Here is a 15,998-nt window from a genome sequence, read left to right as displayed (position 1 = left end):
GAGGACAGGATTATGTCACCCTTCACACTTACTGGGACAGGGCCATGGGCCAGGGGTTCCCAGAAAGGATGGGACCAAGGCTGAACTTGACCCGCTTGGCCACGAGGAGGAAGGCTCAAGCGAACCGGCTAGCAAGGACAGACGGGAAGCAGCACCCAGGAGCCACCCATCTGGCTTCACCCTTCCCTTATGTCCACCTCCTAACTGAGCCACGCCTCCCTGGCCAAATGTGGGAGCCACTCCGCTGGGCAGGAGCATCCATGCGGTGCGTGGAACAGCCACGCTCTCACTCGCAGGACAAAGGTCTCAGGAAATGTCAGTGTCGTTCCTCTGACTTTGCTCCAGCACAAACCAAGCCCAGCTCTTAAAAACCAACACTGCTCAAGCCCCACCCCAGCAGAAAGCAGAGCCAACCTGTCCCTGGGCAGCAGGCAGGTCCAGTGGGGCCTACTGGATACCAAGACACCAGTACTTGCTCCATCCGCTGGCCTCCCAGGCCTCTGTCTCCAGAAGGATCAGCACCTGCAGCCAGCATGTCACCATCAGCCCTGGATTTGTGGTAATATGAACACCCCAAAAGTACCTCCTCCTCTCTGGGACCATTCAGCACGCTCTGCCTCAGCTGCAGGGGTCTCAGTGTTGAGGCCTTGAGCTCAGCCCCTCTCTGTGCCCCAGAGGCTGAAGGCAGCGCCCAGGATTGCCAGGACCTCCCACCCAGCTGGCTGGATAAGTCTCTCAGGGCAATGTCACTTTAATTCTGTCAAGTCTGAGAAAACACACCCCCAGGCCAAAGGGATGGACTTGTTCGTTCTTCAACACCAGCTACTGGGCCTCAAATAGGGTTCCTGACTCCAGGGCTCTCCTGGTGTATGAGAGGCCACACATCTAGAAGGTGGCAGCCAAACCAAAACTCTCCATTGGACCCGTACCTGGAACAGACACCAGAGTGTTCACTTAGTACGAAACTCCACTCCAGAACACCCACAAAGGCTCACAGGTGACTATGCCAGGCATGCCAGGTGTGGCCAGAGAGAGGAATGAGCCAACTTAGAAAATAAAGGTGAGTACGGAGACCCATAGACACGGCTCTGTTCCATCTTGACATAACGTCACAGAGTTTGAGCCTATTATTGCTCCTCCAAGGTAAAACCACAGTATGTTTGGCGTAAGGTGTGGCTATTGTGTGTCTTGCCTTGACAACAGGATATCTGGCCTAAAGTGTAGCTAATGGATGCTTTACCTAAATAACAGGATATTTGGTTTAGGGTGTGGTTACCAGATGTTTTGGGTATTGAAAAGGTAATTACACTTGCTTGTTCTTTGTATCTTGGTAAGAAAGTCTTTTGTAGCCCCCCCCCTTGAATAATGAACTTGGGGCTGATCCTGGTATTCACTGAGTGCCCTCCCGACGCTATCTCTTGTCCATTTCTTTCCTCAATCCACACTCCCCTTCTCCGGCACATTTAAACAGGTCGACAAGTCCGAACAGGTGAGGAAAAACAAAATGAAACAGCCACACAGTGGGGAGCTGTACATGCACAGATGGGGCACTTAGGAACAGGACTTGCCCTGGAGAGAGAACTACAAAACAGTAATGGCAGGCAGTGACTCCAGCGCCCTCCGAGACTGGGGCCACAATGCTGGGACATTCAACAAACACATATCAAGAACTTAGTACAAAGACACTAACAAGATGAAAGGTCAAGTTTGGGCAGTGGGGAGAGGAAGCTTCACTGGTAAAGGCTTCCAGATGGAGCCATGACAACCCCCCCCAACACACACACACACACACACACACACACACACACACACACACACACAGGCAATAGCTCAGTGGTACGGGAAATTATGTCACAAAAAGTGAAGACCCAGGGCTGGGAGATGGCTCAGTGGGTCAGAACACATGCTATGGAGTTATGAGGACCTGAGTTCAAGTCTCCAGGACTCATGTAAAAGCCAAGCACGACCATGAGCCAGAGCTGGAGACCATAGAGATAGGGCATCCCAGAAACCAGCTGGCCAGTCAACTTAGCCCAAGTGACAGGTTCAGTGAGAGACCCTGTCACAAAAAAAGAGCAACAGGGGAAGATGCTGACATGCTCCTCTGGTTTCCACATGCATGTACATCTGTATAAACACACAGACACACAGACACACATACATACACACACACATACACACACACACACACACATACATATACACAGACATACACACACATACATACATACACACACACACATGGACACAGAAATGGGCACACAGACACTTTAGGGGGACACAAAAATACTTAGATTCATAGACCCAACTAAAGAAATAACTTGGACACCTCACATGGAGGTGCATATCTATAAAATCAGACACAGAGACAGGAGAATTGAGAGTTCAAGGCTAGCTTTGGGCTACATAGGGAGTTCAAAGCCAGCCTGAGCTACATAATGAGGCTGTGCCTCAAGAAAACCTGGGGCTAGCTTAGCACTAGCTTTGCACACTCGGGGCCCCACGTTGCACTCTCAGCAGTGAGGGTGTGTGTGAAGGAATAGGGGGTACAATGGCAGACTGGGCTGAGTGACTCCAGGGTTAATTGCCTGACTTATCCCCAGCTTCCTGTGTTTTATAAACACATAGAGATGATCTGAGCCAGTGGGTCCCATGGCTGGAGAGATGGGCAAATACAGGAGGAGTTAGAGCTAAGGAGCACGGGAGGCAAGTCTGAGGCTCCACGGGCTGTCCCCACATCGGGCTCCTGGGGTAGGCAGAGACGCCAAAGCTGTTTTCCTGAGAACTGGGTCTTTCCACATCTTCTCAGCAGAGACTTCCACAGTGCCCATCCCTGCTGACTCTGGAGCACCCTGCACTCCTCGTAAGTAAATGTCACAAGGGGCTTCCTGTCCTGCTCTAAGGATGCTAACCCTGCGTACAAATGATCGAATTTTGCAAATTCATGTGCCCAGTTTCAAAGGCAAAATTTTTCAAAGTGCACATGGCTCATCTAATTTGATAAGTAAGTCAAAATCGAATTACACTTCACACTTTGTTTGGGGCAGGAAGTGTCTCCTTGGAGTCTGGTTAAGAACATGAATGCCAGAAATCTGAGATTCCTCCCCCTGCCCCCTCCAGACCCCCACTTGGAAACCCAACACAACTCCTTGGCCTCTGCAGAGAGGGATGCAAAGAGGGAGAGCTTCCCACCTCTCCCAGCTGGAGTGCCTTCCCCAGTCCAAGTTCCAAGAGGGGACTTAACACTGCCCTGATGTGGTTTCCGGAAGCAAGCTGTTCTCTGCTGGGAGATGCCTGTGACCTTGTGTCCGGTGAGGGCCTGGGAGGGACAGCGAGGCCTGCCTCAGTCCCACCCACTCCTCTTTCATTCAATGGGGGCCGAATGGGGAGGTGAGGAGAGGCAATAGGGTCCCCCACTTTGGCTGCCAGCCAAACGCCCCTCCCCCAGCCTCCCCTCTATTGTGGGGAGGACTCTCAAGGAGTCCTGTATTTCTGCCAACATGGTTTCAATTGGCCCCAATCCACAGAGGCGAACTTGGACCAAGTCCAGGGGCGCCCCACCCCCTCCGAGGAGGCCTCTGTTCCTCATTTGCAGTTTCTCACTAGGCTGGGTCTATTGAGACATCAATCTTAGCTCAGGGCAGGCTCCAACCTGCAAGCCCTCCTCATTCATTTCCTCAAAAGCCATTGCAGACTTCCAACACACCCCAAGGCCCCCGAAGAGCCCCCCCAATCCCTGGTCGGAGACTGAAATTTGGTTCAGTGTTCCACTGACGGCCCTCCTTCCCTGGAGTAGTCTGTCCCAGAGCAGCTGAATCAGGAAGGCAGCCCCGACTCTGCCCACTCCCCGCCAGGAATCTCCAACTGCAACAGCTGCACCCAAAGAGCCGGCCAGGACCCCACTGAAATGTCCTCATGGCTGCTGGGCTGTAGATTCCCTTTGCTCTTGGCAAATGCCTACGGAGAAAGAAGGGGGTGGAAGAGAGCATGCTCCTTTACCCCCACCCCTCCACGGACTGGTGGACACTGGCCATTTATTACAAGAATTTCCTCTTATCAGGGATGTCCCCAAGGGGGAGGGGACAGAACTGCTTCCCTACTCTTTGACCCCTCTCCTATCAGCATGTTGTCAGTTGCTGATATACACCAGAGCTGGGGGGGGGGTGCAGTGAAACATGGTCAGAGGCTCCCCCAACTTATGAAGTCACTTGAAATAACAAGTGGACAAAGGTCCCCCTGCCAGAAATCCCCTGCCTGACCACACAGATACCAAAAAATGCCCCTTCTGTGCAGGTCCACTGAGGCCACTGAAGGCTTCCTGGTGTCTGGCTCACTTAGGAGAGGTAAAGGAACTAAAGACAGGGTCTTCAGCGCCAGGCAGAGAAACTGGTGCTGGTGCAAGGGAACCTGACCATCACAGGACCCCTCCAGGAAGAAGAAACTCTGATGGTCCAAGAAGGCAGGAGAACACATGTGGCCCCAGATCCCTGTCTCACTTAGGGAGACTCTGAAACCCAGGAACTCCAGCCACCAGTCTGGGAACCTGCAGACCTCTGTACATGGTCCCTCAGCCTCAGCTTGGAAGGCAGGCCACCCAACCGTGCCTGCCTCAGGGAGGACTTTTCAGACTCCTCATGCCTAAAGGACCTTCATGACACAACACTGTTCTCTGAGGAGAGCCAATAAACTGAGTGGGGTAAATGCATCGTGACAGCCAATGGCACAGTGCTCAAATGGACACCCAACAATGTCAAATGCTATTTGAACTGAGGGTAAGGTGGGTGGGTGGACGGATGGATGGATGGATGGATGGATGGATGGGTGGGTGGGTGGATGGATGGTGAGCTGGGCAAATAATGCATATTGCAGCTCAGTAGGCATGTCCCAAGGCTCTTCATGCCAGTTCCTGTACCAGGCTTTGTTATCTGTGGCCACAGCCCTGTCCAGGTCTGTATACGCCAGAACTCTGAACACTGACCCCATCCCCTCACTTGAAATGGCATCTTCCACCATCCAGCCATTGCATCCTGGTCCCCCTTCCTTTCCATCACTCACCACAAATCCAGACAGGGTCCCTTGTTCAAGGCTGTATATGCTGTTAGCTCTGATATCCTATCTCCCGGGGAGGGGGGAGGTATGCACAGAGATCACAGGTTTCTGGCTTTTACATGGGCCCCGGGGAGCCTTTGGGCTGGTTTTACTCACAGAGCCATCTCTCCAGCACTGGGAGGGCAGTTTTGAAACAGTAGTCTGACCTAATCTCTGCTTCAAACCATGGCTGGTGTCCACAGCACCCAGGGTGACCCAGGCATCTGGGCTCTTTACCTTCTCCCACCTCTGACATACCATGGGACTGTGGGAGTGAGTGAATAACTGAGCTTTGTGCACGGTATCCTCACACATAAAACAAGGTAATATTCCTCTCATAAGACTATCAATGAAGATGGGGGGCGGGTGTGTGACAGCTCGGAACACACAGCTGTTGTCAGTAAAATGCACTCCACCCCCCTCCGTTTTCCACACATACAAACGCCTTCCAGAGTCAGCCTGTCTAGAACATTCTTTCCCTGCTGCTGCTGCTGGGACCCCCACCCCCACCCCAACCCCATCCTCTCAGGACTGCTAGCTATGCTGGTGGGTTCCTGTTCTTCCATGCTGCACAGTATATAGCAAACATGTCTTGAGTGTTCACGACAGCACAGCTTCTCACATCCGAGGTACACGAGGACCCTGTGAGCATCTGGCTGGCTGACTGAATGGGTGCTTGGTGTGACTACCGGCTTCCCTTTCTCCAGTACAGTCTGCTTGCCTCCCACTCCCCAGGCCTTCTAAACAAACTGCTCACTCGCGCCATTTTCAGAACCTGTGTGCACATACGTGAATCTCTCTGTGTGTGTCATGGCACCCAAATCTGACAATTACAATGTCCAAATGCTGTCACCTGTGGGAGCTGCATAGCGCCAAGGAAGAGAACATGAGGAAGAGCTTTCCCAGGATGCGTAGGGGAGGGCCTACTGAGGACAACTGCTCAGAAGTACTGATGGCATCAGAGGTCAGATAGACTAGGGGCCAGGCTGGCCTTTGGCTGGGCTTTAGTGCCATCTTCTTTCCACCTCACCCTAATGCCAGGGCTCAGGAAAACACTTACACAGGGCTCAGCCCTGACTGGGAGAAGACGACACTACAGCAGAGCAGGCAGCAGGCAGCCCTGGAGGACAGGACCCTCCTCTGGGCCTCCATCACCGAGAACACTTTTGCTCCATTCAGTGAAGCCTGGCCCATTTCGCCTCATATGGAGGACTGTGTCACACTACTGTCAACCGAGCATTGTCTAGAAGAAATGCCACTGCCAACTGGCACTTCCTGAGACACCGGCTGCTATGGCTGTTTCATAGCCAGAGCAGGAAGAACACAGGACTGTATATCTGGCAGCCCAAATATCAGTGTGGCTCACACAGGTTGTAAAGTGGATCTAGCGGTTGAGACACAACCAAGACCTCAATGGAAACCACCAATGAAGCCAGGCTGTCGGAGCTGTGTGAACAGCCACTGGCCAGACTTGTGTATGGCTCTCACAGTGACTGCACCACTTCACACGCCTGCCTCCCAGTCTGTATTCCTACAGTAACCAGCAACAGCACAAGAAGGTGCGAATAACATGCTTCTGAGAACACGGCAACAGACAGCTCCATGAGGAGGTGCAGCGGTCTCCAGGCTCTGGGGTCCAACGTGCCTCATCCCAGCTCACATCCCCAGCACCCTCAGCTTCTTCCTCCACTTCTTCCCAGAACCAGGACTGAGCCAGACCTATTACGGGATGTAAGGAACCAACCTCCAGGAAAACTTCTGTGTAGCTTCCTCTGGATGGTCCTCAGCCAACACTGGAACCTGGAGCCTGGGAGCCTGTCTTCTCCCAGGGCCCCTCCAACCCCTGGCTGGGAAGGAACAACATTCATATGGTAATTTCTCCCAGGAAAAAGGCGGCTGGAGACAGGGAAGGAGGGGCCCTGGCAAACTCCTGAAAGTCGTGCCCAATAGGCCTTCCAAGTTGGCTGGCTGGCTGTCCCCAAAAAGTAGGCACAGTGGTAGGGTACAGTCACAGCGGGATGGGGGTGGCATAGGTGGGGGGGGGCAGACTTCGCATTACCTGCTGTTGGATGGCTCTCATTTATTTTTTGGTTTACTTTGTGATGGTAGTGAGGGTAACCAAACAGTCCACAAGTGCTCCCCATAGGCCATGTCCCTGTGGACACCATGCTCCCCTGCACACACTTCACTCCCCTAGGAAGGCTGTTTTCCCGGAGCTGAGGCCTGTAGGGGGCCGGGGTGGGGGTGCCATACTCAGAAAAGTCCATCCTCACCTCACCCCACCTCATCCAGACATCCTGATCAGGTTAGTTTTCTCTGCCAGTTAAAGAATTAAAAGGCAGGAAAAATCTCTAGTGCAAGGAAGAGACCGGAAGTTGGCCATCCTCGCTGTGTCTGTGGCTCCTCTCCCTACCTGTTTGTCTGTCAGGAATGGAATTCACAGTAGTCCTTCATGTCCACTTCTCCTCTCCCACAGCACCCGCCATCTACCCTGGCCCGCCTGTCTCCCGCGAGGAAGACAAAATGCATGGCAGCCTCCCATTCCCCTTTCTGGTGCCTTCTGGGCCCCAAACTGGTAGAGGAATCCAGAAACCAGGGGCCTGCTCTTTGTTTCCAACCTGTACCCCTTACCTCCCCTGTGTAGATTCCTCTTTGATGTGTCCTCAGCCTCTGGGGACACAGAGAGACTTAGGGCACTCTGAGAGTGAACTGGAAAGAGAGATGGCTGCTCAAAGGCAGGCAAAACAAGCACGGTGCACCTCACAGGCCTGGGACCATGCCAGGGTACCTGACTTAGGGACCATCCTCTCTCAGGTACCTGGCTTAGGGACCATCGTCAGGTACTTGTCTTAGAAACACTGGTCAAAACTTGTCCATGTGACCCAGCAAATTTCCAGAGGGTGAAAACAGACGCCTGTGTGAAGATGTCTACATTCACTGCAGCAGCACTCTTCGCAGTGCCCCAAAGTGGGAGCTGGCCTAATGGCCCTCATCTGACAGACATGTTCACAAAATGTGGTCCCACCCTGCAATGCAGCATCCTTCCTCTATGGAAAGAGACCCAGATGCACAGGGGAAAACCCCAGCATACATGTGGTTTTATAGAGGTTTTCAGGGACCCAACAGGCATCCCTGCGGATGAAGGGGCTTGAATACAGAGTCTACTAACCCCACCAGACAATCTTAAGCTTAAGAATCAGACAGAATTCGAGGTCCCCCTCAGCTACACAGTGAGTTTGAGGCAACTGGGCTACATGAGACCCCATCTCAAAAAACAAAACAAAGCAGACAAAAAAACAACTGAACAATGACCTGGCAGTGTAGACACATCCCCAACACATAAGCAGGCAGTATCCACGGCACCCACAGCTGTTCATATCCAGCCCGGGCCCCAGCCCAGGCCCATGAACTAGACTGTGTGGCTCCCACAGGGACAACCTCCCCATGTGCAGTCCCCACGAGAACGGGGCTCCAGGCAGCTTTCCTTTCCATCCGCCTGCTTCTCATGGCCACGCTGCATGAGAAGTGAGTATCAGAAAGATACTCATAGGGTCTGCGGATCTTAAACGGTCCCTGTGTGCTATGGGCTGGAGTCAGTCAAGTCACAAAACACACAAGAAGCAGAAAGCAACAAGATAATAAAGGAAGACAGAGACAGAAACACCCGGGCACACAGGAAAGGGCTAATTGTATGTTCTGCTGTCTCTGGGTAGTGACACTGGGGAAAACCTGGCTCCCACTCCCATTCCAAAGACTCAAGAGCCCAGGCCTTGCAGGTCTCTGCATCCAGAGCTAAGGGATCCAGAAGCAAGGGCTGGGGGGAGGGGAGCAACAGGGTCCTTGAGCCCACACGATGATTGTTCCCAGGAGGGCATGGCCTCCTTCCTCATAGGTGTGGAGTAAGCCCACTTGTTACACATGGCACCAGAGGGAGAGGGACCTCTGGATGGTTCAAGGTTAAATAGAGAGAGGGGCTGATGTAGCAAGGCACAAGGTAGGGGCGTCCATAACTTCTTCCTGCACTACCCCCAAACTCCCAGACCTCTCAGGGGCCAGCTCCTCCAGCTCCTATGCACTAGGGACAGAGAGGACCCTGCTGACAACTCAGCCTGTGGAGAGCGACACTGAAGGCCAGGCAGGGAGGCCATCTGTGCTTCTCCTTTTGAATGTGACAATAGGCCTGGCTGGCCGCAGTGGCAAAGTCCTCCCAGCACAAGAGTGGGTCACAGTCGCAATGGCTTATCCTACACTCAGACAGATGCTCCACAGAACTGTGAAGCATCTGCCAACCAGTGAAAGAACGAGGTGGCTGTGGCCTCCAGGGCAGCCTCGGGACTCCATGGGAGATGCAACGGGGAGTCCATACTACAGTTAACCCTGAGCAGGCTGGGAGGCGGCCATGACACCTGGCAGGATGCAAAAAGACAGCTGGGCACCAGTCTGGGAGCAGCCTGGCTGTTCCCGGGTGGGCGGGCAGGAAGCAGGCAAGGCCTGAGGGAGGGTCGTGTGGGAGAGGCATACGGGACAGCAGCTTTCAAAGTAGCTGTTGGTTGTGGGGGACACCCCCGACCTTTCCTTACTTGCTACATCTCCACGATCCTGGGGCCTACACTCTGTCCCATGAACACACACACACCGACGATGCCAAAACCCGAGCAGCCCCTCCCTGCTGCCTGGCACCAGAGCTGCCTTGTCCAGTACAGTTGGAATCTTAGGACCCCAGGCGCCACTTCCACTTCAAGCACTGGGAGTTATCACCCAGTGGGTTCAGAAACTTCTGGAAGGCCTATCTTGTATGCTTGGTTCTCAGCAGCTGCTTCCCAGGGCACGTAGAGCTCTCCTCTCCATGTTCTATGTGGATGGGCTGGCCTAGCTCCATCCACCCCAGGAAAGCAACTCTGCCACTGTCCAGGAGGCCCTGGTGCACAGTGGATGAACCGATAGCCAAGGGTCCAACTTGCAGGGACAACAGCCTCCTCCCTCATGACGTGCTCTGCACTGGCCACACTCGGGAAGTCACTAGCAAGAGGGAAGTAACCATTCTCCTGGATGCCAGGGAGGTTCACTGGGTCCCAGGGAGTCCAGCCAACCTTCCCACATGGAGGTAGGGACACAGAATCCGCCCGCCCCTCAGGTTTGCCAGGACTTTGACTCTGCCCAGGGCGATTCAATGGGGGAACCTCATTCACTGCCTAACCAAGTTTGCACAACAAGTTTGTTTTATCCTCTGATAAGAAGGAGGCTCTGGGGCTGGGGGCCAGCTCCATGGGTTAGGGGCTTACTGCACAAACATGAGAATCGGAGCTGGATCCCTAAGAACCCACACTGAGAGACACGTGTGTGGCACTAGTAAACCCAGAACTGGGAAGGAGGTGGGTAGATTTTTCTCCTGGACAGTCAGCCTGACTGAATGAGTAAACTCCAGATAAAACTTATGAGACCAAAATACAAAAATACAGATAGTCCCCAAGATTCACACACACACACACACAAACATGCACTCACACATGCACGCACACACCAAGCAGAAAGTCAGGCACCCCTACAGAGACTCTGCCACCAAGCCACCAAGTTCTGGGAGAAAGGCAGGGAAGAGAGTCCCCACAAGGCTCCTGGGCTAACCTCGGTGGAACCACAGAGCATTTGGACAGAAGCAGATGATCTGAGGTCACACGAGGCTGGCCGCTCATTTACTCAAACATTAACCAAATGAGCGCCTAGGTCATCCAGAATGGGGATACAGATCGATAAATCTTAGTGGCTACTGAGAAGGGCAAACAGGCAAAAAAAGATCACCACTGAACAGGAGGGCCTGCTACAGCCACATTCAGGGCCAGACCTGGCCAGGTGACTTGTGTAGCAGCAGTCTGGTTGGACCAGGCTTGCCTGGCAGGGCCTATCTTATCTCTGCCTCCAGTGGTGTCAGGCACCTGGAACAAGGCCTGGGAGATAAGACAGCCTGATAAGGACAAAGCTCTGAACACATTCCACCATGGAAAGACAACTGTCCCTACGACCTCTGGTGACCAAGGTATGCTCAGCACCCAGCACCCAAAAGCAAGGCAGAAACCACACGTGGTGGCACACCCCTGTAATCCCAGCACTTGGGAGGCTAAGGCAGGACGCCAGCCTGGATTACAGAATCAGACCTTGTCTCAAATAACCAAATAGGAGATGGAGCTACAGCTCAGCTGGTGGGGTGCTCACTTAGCATGGGGTGCTCACTTAGCACAGACAAAGCCTGGGGTTCGGCCCCCAGGAGGATCAAAAGTACAGAATGTCCTTGGGCATACAGGGTGTTTTAGGCAAGTGCCTGCCTCAAAAGCTCAAAAGAAGAGGGAGAGACTTCCTGGAGCACCCCCCAGGACAGGCACCTGAAATTGACAGAAGTAGGAAGACTGAAGTCAAGGGTGTCAGTGACTTTGTATCAGTCTTCATATGACCAGCCAGCAGCTGGGATTCCAAAAGCAGCCTGAGGTGCTCGAGGGCTGGCATCTCGGGTTGCTGTGCCCCACCCAACCCCCAGCTCTTGGCTTCAAGAAGTTGCTAAGCAATTAGGAGGGGGCGGAGTCCAGGGCAAGAGCCATCCACTCACTATACACAGATTAGAACATCTACAGACGTACTTAAGTCAGCTGCCCTTGTATCTTTTAATAAAAATTTTAGTGTGTGTGTGGTGTGTGTGTGTGTGTGTGTGTGTGTGTGTGTGTGTGTGTGTGTGTGTGTGTGTGTGTAAGCGCCCACGTATAAAGGTCAGAGACAACAGTTCTACCACGTGGAGTCCAGGGATAGAACTCACATTGTCAAGGCTGACAAGCATCTTGTTTTGTTTTGTTTTGTTTTGAAGACAAGGTTTCTCTGTGTAGTCCTAGCTATTCTGGCACTCACTCTGTAGACTAGGCTGGCCTCAAACTCAGAGACCAGCCTGCCTCTGCCTCCTGAGGGCCGGGATTAAAGGAGGTGCAGAACACAGCCCAGCATGCCGGCAAGCATCTTAATCTTAACCGAGTGGGCCATCTCACCAGCCCCACAGAAAGCCAAGGCCCTACACTCCAGCCAGGTGCCAGTGGGAGTCCACAAGGAGAAGTGCGCTGGGCCCAATAGGAGAGTGAGCTCATCTTGCAGGGGTGGGCGGTGGAACCAGATGAGTGTAGACAGCAGCTCCGGGAGGCTGCAGGAAGATGAGATCAGGCTCCCCGGCCTTAGTACACAGCCCTCTTTACCCGGCTCACAGCCTGGGACGGCATGCTCCTCGGGGTGCATGGCAGAGAACAGAAAGGAAAAGGCAGGTGAACCAAGGGACCCCCCAGGCATAGGCAGGCTCAGCATGCAGCCAAACGGGTGGGGTGGGGATCCACACCCCAGAAACCATAAAGGTAGAAGTCTCCCGAAGCAAGTGCAGAAATGCCCACTTCCTCAGAGGCAGGCAGGAGCCCTCACAAAACACACAGCAGCTTGTGCGCACAGCAGCCACCTCGAGAAGCTGTCCTTGGGAAGGAGTCCAAGGCTCTGGAGCTCCGGACTGCAAGTCTCTACCTGCCCAAGGAACAGAGCGGGCGGGCGCTCAATAAACAAATCAAAGCTCAATGCTGGAAGCAGGATCTGAGGAGGAGACCTGGCTAAGGGGGAGGTGGATGGAAACTCCTCTAAAGACCAACCTGGAAGAGGCTGGACCCTCTCTGTGGAGCACCACTCCCAGGCCATTCCTAAAGCCCGGCTGGCAATACTGGCCTAGCCTACAGTGATGGGGGATGGTAAGGAGGCAGGAGGCCCACCTAGCCTCTGCCAGCAGCCACGGGTTTTTTGACTATTTGCATTAAAATAAAAGCTGATCTTCCCACACACAGGGTCAGCAAGTGAGAGAGGAAGCCTAGAAATTTCCGGGGTGGTGTGGGAAAGCCAGTAGAGACTGTGCCTTGTGAAGGAATGGGAGAACGGAAATGGAGCCTCAGTGCGGGCTTCCTAGAGACCTTTGACACAGGCAGGGAATCTGTGCCGCCCCAGGCCATGGGGCCCTCTCTGCACAAGGGGACCTCAGCCCGGCAGAGCCACCCTATCTGACAAGAGCAATGACACAACAGGAAGTCAGGGAGGATATTGTGGCAGGGAAGGGAGGGGGCGGGGAGTACAGGCAACAGCACTGTGGTTGCCCAATGGGTAGAGGGCTCCTGCGGCAATGTCCCAGAGCCGCTGTCACAGATAAGGACAGTGGGTCTGGTGCTCAGAGGAGATTCCATAGGCCCAAGAAGGCCCTTCCTAGACCTGGCATGATGGGACTGTCTCACACTTGCTGCACGTGGCCCTCCCTGGAAATCAGACCTCCTCGCCACAGCTGGCTTCCACCTAGGGTTGCCAGCATCCCACACACTGTAGGTTCTTCTTCATACCAGCTGAGCCAGCACCATGATGGCCCACAAGGACCACCCGGTAGACACAGAAACACACTCCAGTAGATGTGGCAGAACCTGGGATGGACCAATATAGAAATGACCAGGGGACTGAAGGGACGGGCCAGGTCAGTCACAGCTGGGATCTCCAGAGAGCAATGCTTGAAAAGTCCTAGCCAGGCATGGTGCTCACCTGTAACCCCTGCATCAGGAAGCTGAGGCAGTAGGATCGCTGTGAGTTCAAAGCTGCCTTCTGTAGCTACCTCATATCCTGAAAGAGACCCAAGAAGAGAAGGGTGAGCCACCTTTCCCAGCAGGCCTTGGGTGGAGGCTGGCTGCCTATCCTGAAGGTTTGATGCTCACATTCTCCCTAGATTTCCCCTGTTTGCTGAAAAGGAGCCTCCTGGCTGCCAAGGGAAGCTGAGCAGAGTGGGTGATATAAATGTATAAATGTGTAAAACGTGATATAAGTGTATAAATGTCCCAAGAGCCCCACGATGCTAGAAGCAGAGAGTGAATAAAATAGGCCCCACACGGCTGCAGGGAATTTTGCTGTCCTCTGAGTGTCCCACATGAGATCAGAACCAAATTCCCAGTCTGCCCAGTACAGCGTGACCAGAACCTGCTACTGGACTTCTTCCTTCGGGTGATGCTTTTTTTTTTTTTTTTCTCTAAGAAAAAGAATCTCACACTTCTCTTGGGGAACACACATTCTGTTCCCCAGGCCTCTGACCAAGAGCCGGCAACTTTTCCTTAGATCAGCGGTGGGGGTGGGGGTACACGCAGTCTTCAGGCGTTTGCCTGGGTGCCAGGGACCACTCTGTGTTCCGGCTGGGGTCCCTCACAGCTCTCAGCTGCAAAACCTGCTGGAGGACACTGCCTGGCGTGGCTCTGACACCCGGCACAGGTTCCAACACATGGCTCCAGAGGACAGACACCCCCATCGCACACTCTGTAGCAAAACAAACGCATACCAAATCCCCACCCCACCCAGCAACACCCTCCTGGGCCCAGTACACCTCAAGAACCCAAAGCGACAGGCGGCACACACATTGCCTGACGGTGTCTACATCGCAGTTCACCCCTGTGGTCTCGGCTTCACCACCTTTCTAAGAGCCGGTAGTAACTAATTTCCAGCCAGCGTTGGAAGCCGCCCACTATTACAAGCTGCCTGGAGAGATTTTTGCAATAAGCATCCAATTCACCTCTGCTCCTGCCCGCGGCTGGAAATCAAATGCCCCTTGCGGGGGCAACGTGCTCGAAGACACTCCCTATCACTCGGTGGAGTTGGCCAAACATTTACAAAGAGATAGCTGTGACCACACAAAGCCCCCTTTTCTTCTACTCTGCGATCGAAAATCTGGTTCCCGCGTGGAGACCCGGCATCCCGCCACCCATTCTCCCAGGAACCCAGGGCTGGACTCCCAGCCAGAGCCCAAGGTCCCGGGGCTACCTGGATCCCAGCCCTACTGCACCCATCGGGGCCGGCCAGGCGGGCCCCACCACCTGGAGGCCCCCGGAGCGAGCTGTGAGGCTGGAAGAACAAAGAGCGAGGACTCACCCCAGCAGCTGAAAGTCGGGCTGCCTGGACGCTGGAGAGCTGCGGCCCGCCCACCGGGTCACATGGCTCGGAGCCGAGAGAGGATCAAAGGGGCTTTGTGGGCTCGGAACAAGGAGCCTCCCAGAGTGTGGGGCAGAGAGGTAGGAGGGCTCAGGACGGCCTGCGGAGGGAGGCTTGATGGGGAACTGCTCCGAGGGGCAGGGTGAGGGGACGAGGAGGCGGGGAGAGGCGCACCGGCTGCAGGCGACAGCGGCAGGGTGAGCCCAAGGGCCTCTGCGCTCAACACTCCAAGGAGCAGTCTGGGCCACTAAGAGGAAAATGGTAGGGTACACAGTAGCCCTGCAGCCCTAGCCTTTAACCTGTGTTTGCCCACGTCTGTGCCAATCCAGAACCACGCGACCTTTTCCCAGCCTGGATGGCTTTCCGTTGACCCTGTGCATGGTACCCGGCCTGGTCCACCCCCGCCCGTCAGACAACAGGCACGCACCTTGATTTTCAGCCAGCCTTCTGTGTTTTGGTAGGGCTCGCCTTTTCCCAAAGCCCTGACCCCAAGAGGCTTCTGGGCAGCTGAGACAGCACAGCTATCGTGCTCAAGTGGGCTTCAGCTGGCTGCAACCAAAGGAGGGGGAAGCAGGAGAGGCCAGGACCCCGGGGCTGGGGCTGGCTCACCCTGGCTCTCTGCTCTGAAGCCTCAGGGACTCTGAATGTGTTCTGACGCCTGCTTCTTCCCACTGCTCCTGATCCTCCTTGGGGGTTGGGCAATGAGTCAGTAGTCTCCTCCTCCAGCTCCTTGCAGACCCCCGTGATGTTCTGGGACCCTGAGAGTGATGAGCCAGGGGGTCCAAAGGATAGGAGCTGACACTTCTGGGGCTGGGCCTGGAGGATGGGATCTGCCAAACCCCATAACCTCTGACCTGGAATGAGTCACTCCCAGGCTCAGGCATGGCCATGGTGGCCCTAGG

At 54.3% G+C, this 15,998-nt stretch overlaps 1 protein-coding gene across 3 annotated transcripts in view; it reads right to left on the bottom strand.

Annotated features, from left to right (window-relative positions):
• Window positions 1-15,998, bottom strand: part of Septin9 (septin 9) — a 132,554-nt gene that overhangs the window by 16,242 nt on the left and 100,314 nt on the right. For 2 of the 3 annotated variants that reach the window (XM_027425556.2, XM_035447813.1), the window contains one exon: window positions 13,669-13,746. The exons of the other annotated variant lie outside the window; for it this stretch is intronic. In XM_027425556.2, coding sequence (XP_027281357.1) covers window positions 13,669-13,746 — 78 coding nt within the window. The remainder of the gene's footprint in view (window positions 1-13,668; window positions 13,747-15,998) is intronic. 3 annotated transcript variants of the gene reach the window in all.

The sequence above is a fragment of the Cricetulus griseus genome, chromosome 7 (genome assembly GCF_003668045.3).
Source record: "Cricetulus griseus strain 17A/GY chromosome 7, alternate assembly CriGri-PICRH-1.0, whole genome shotgun sequence".
NCBI classification, from domain to species: domain Eukaryota; kingdom Metazoa; phylum Chordata; class Mammalia; order Rodentia; family Cricetidae; genus Cricetulus; species Cricetulus griseus.
Note: the sequence above shows the minus strand (reverse complement) of the source record. Positions and strands in the feature narration are given on the sequence as shown.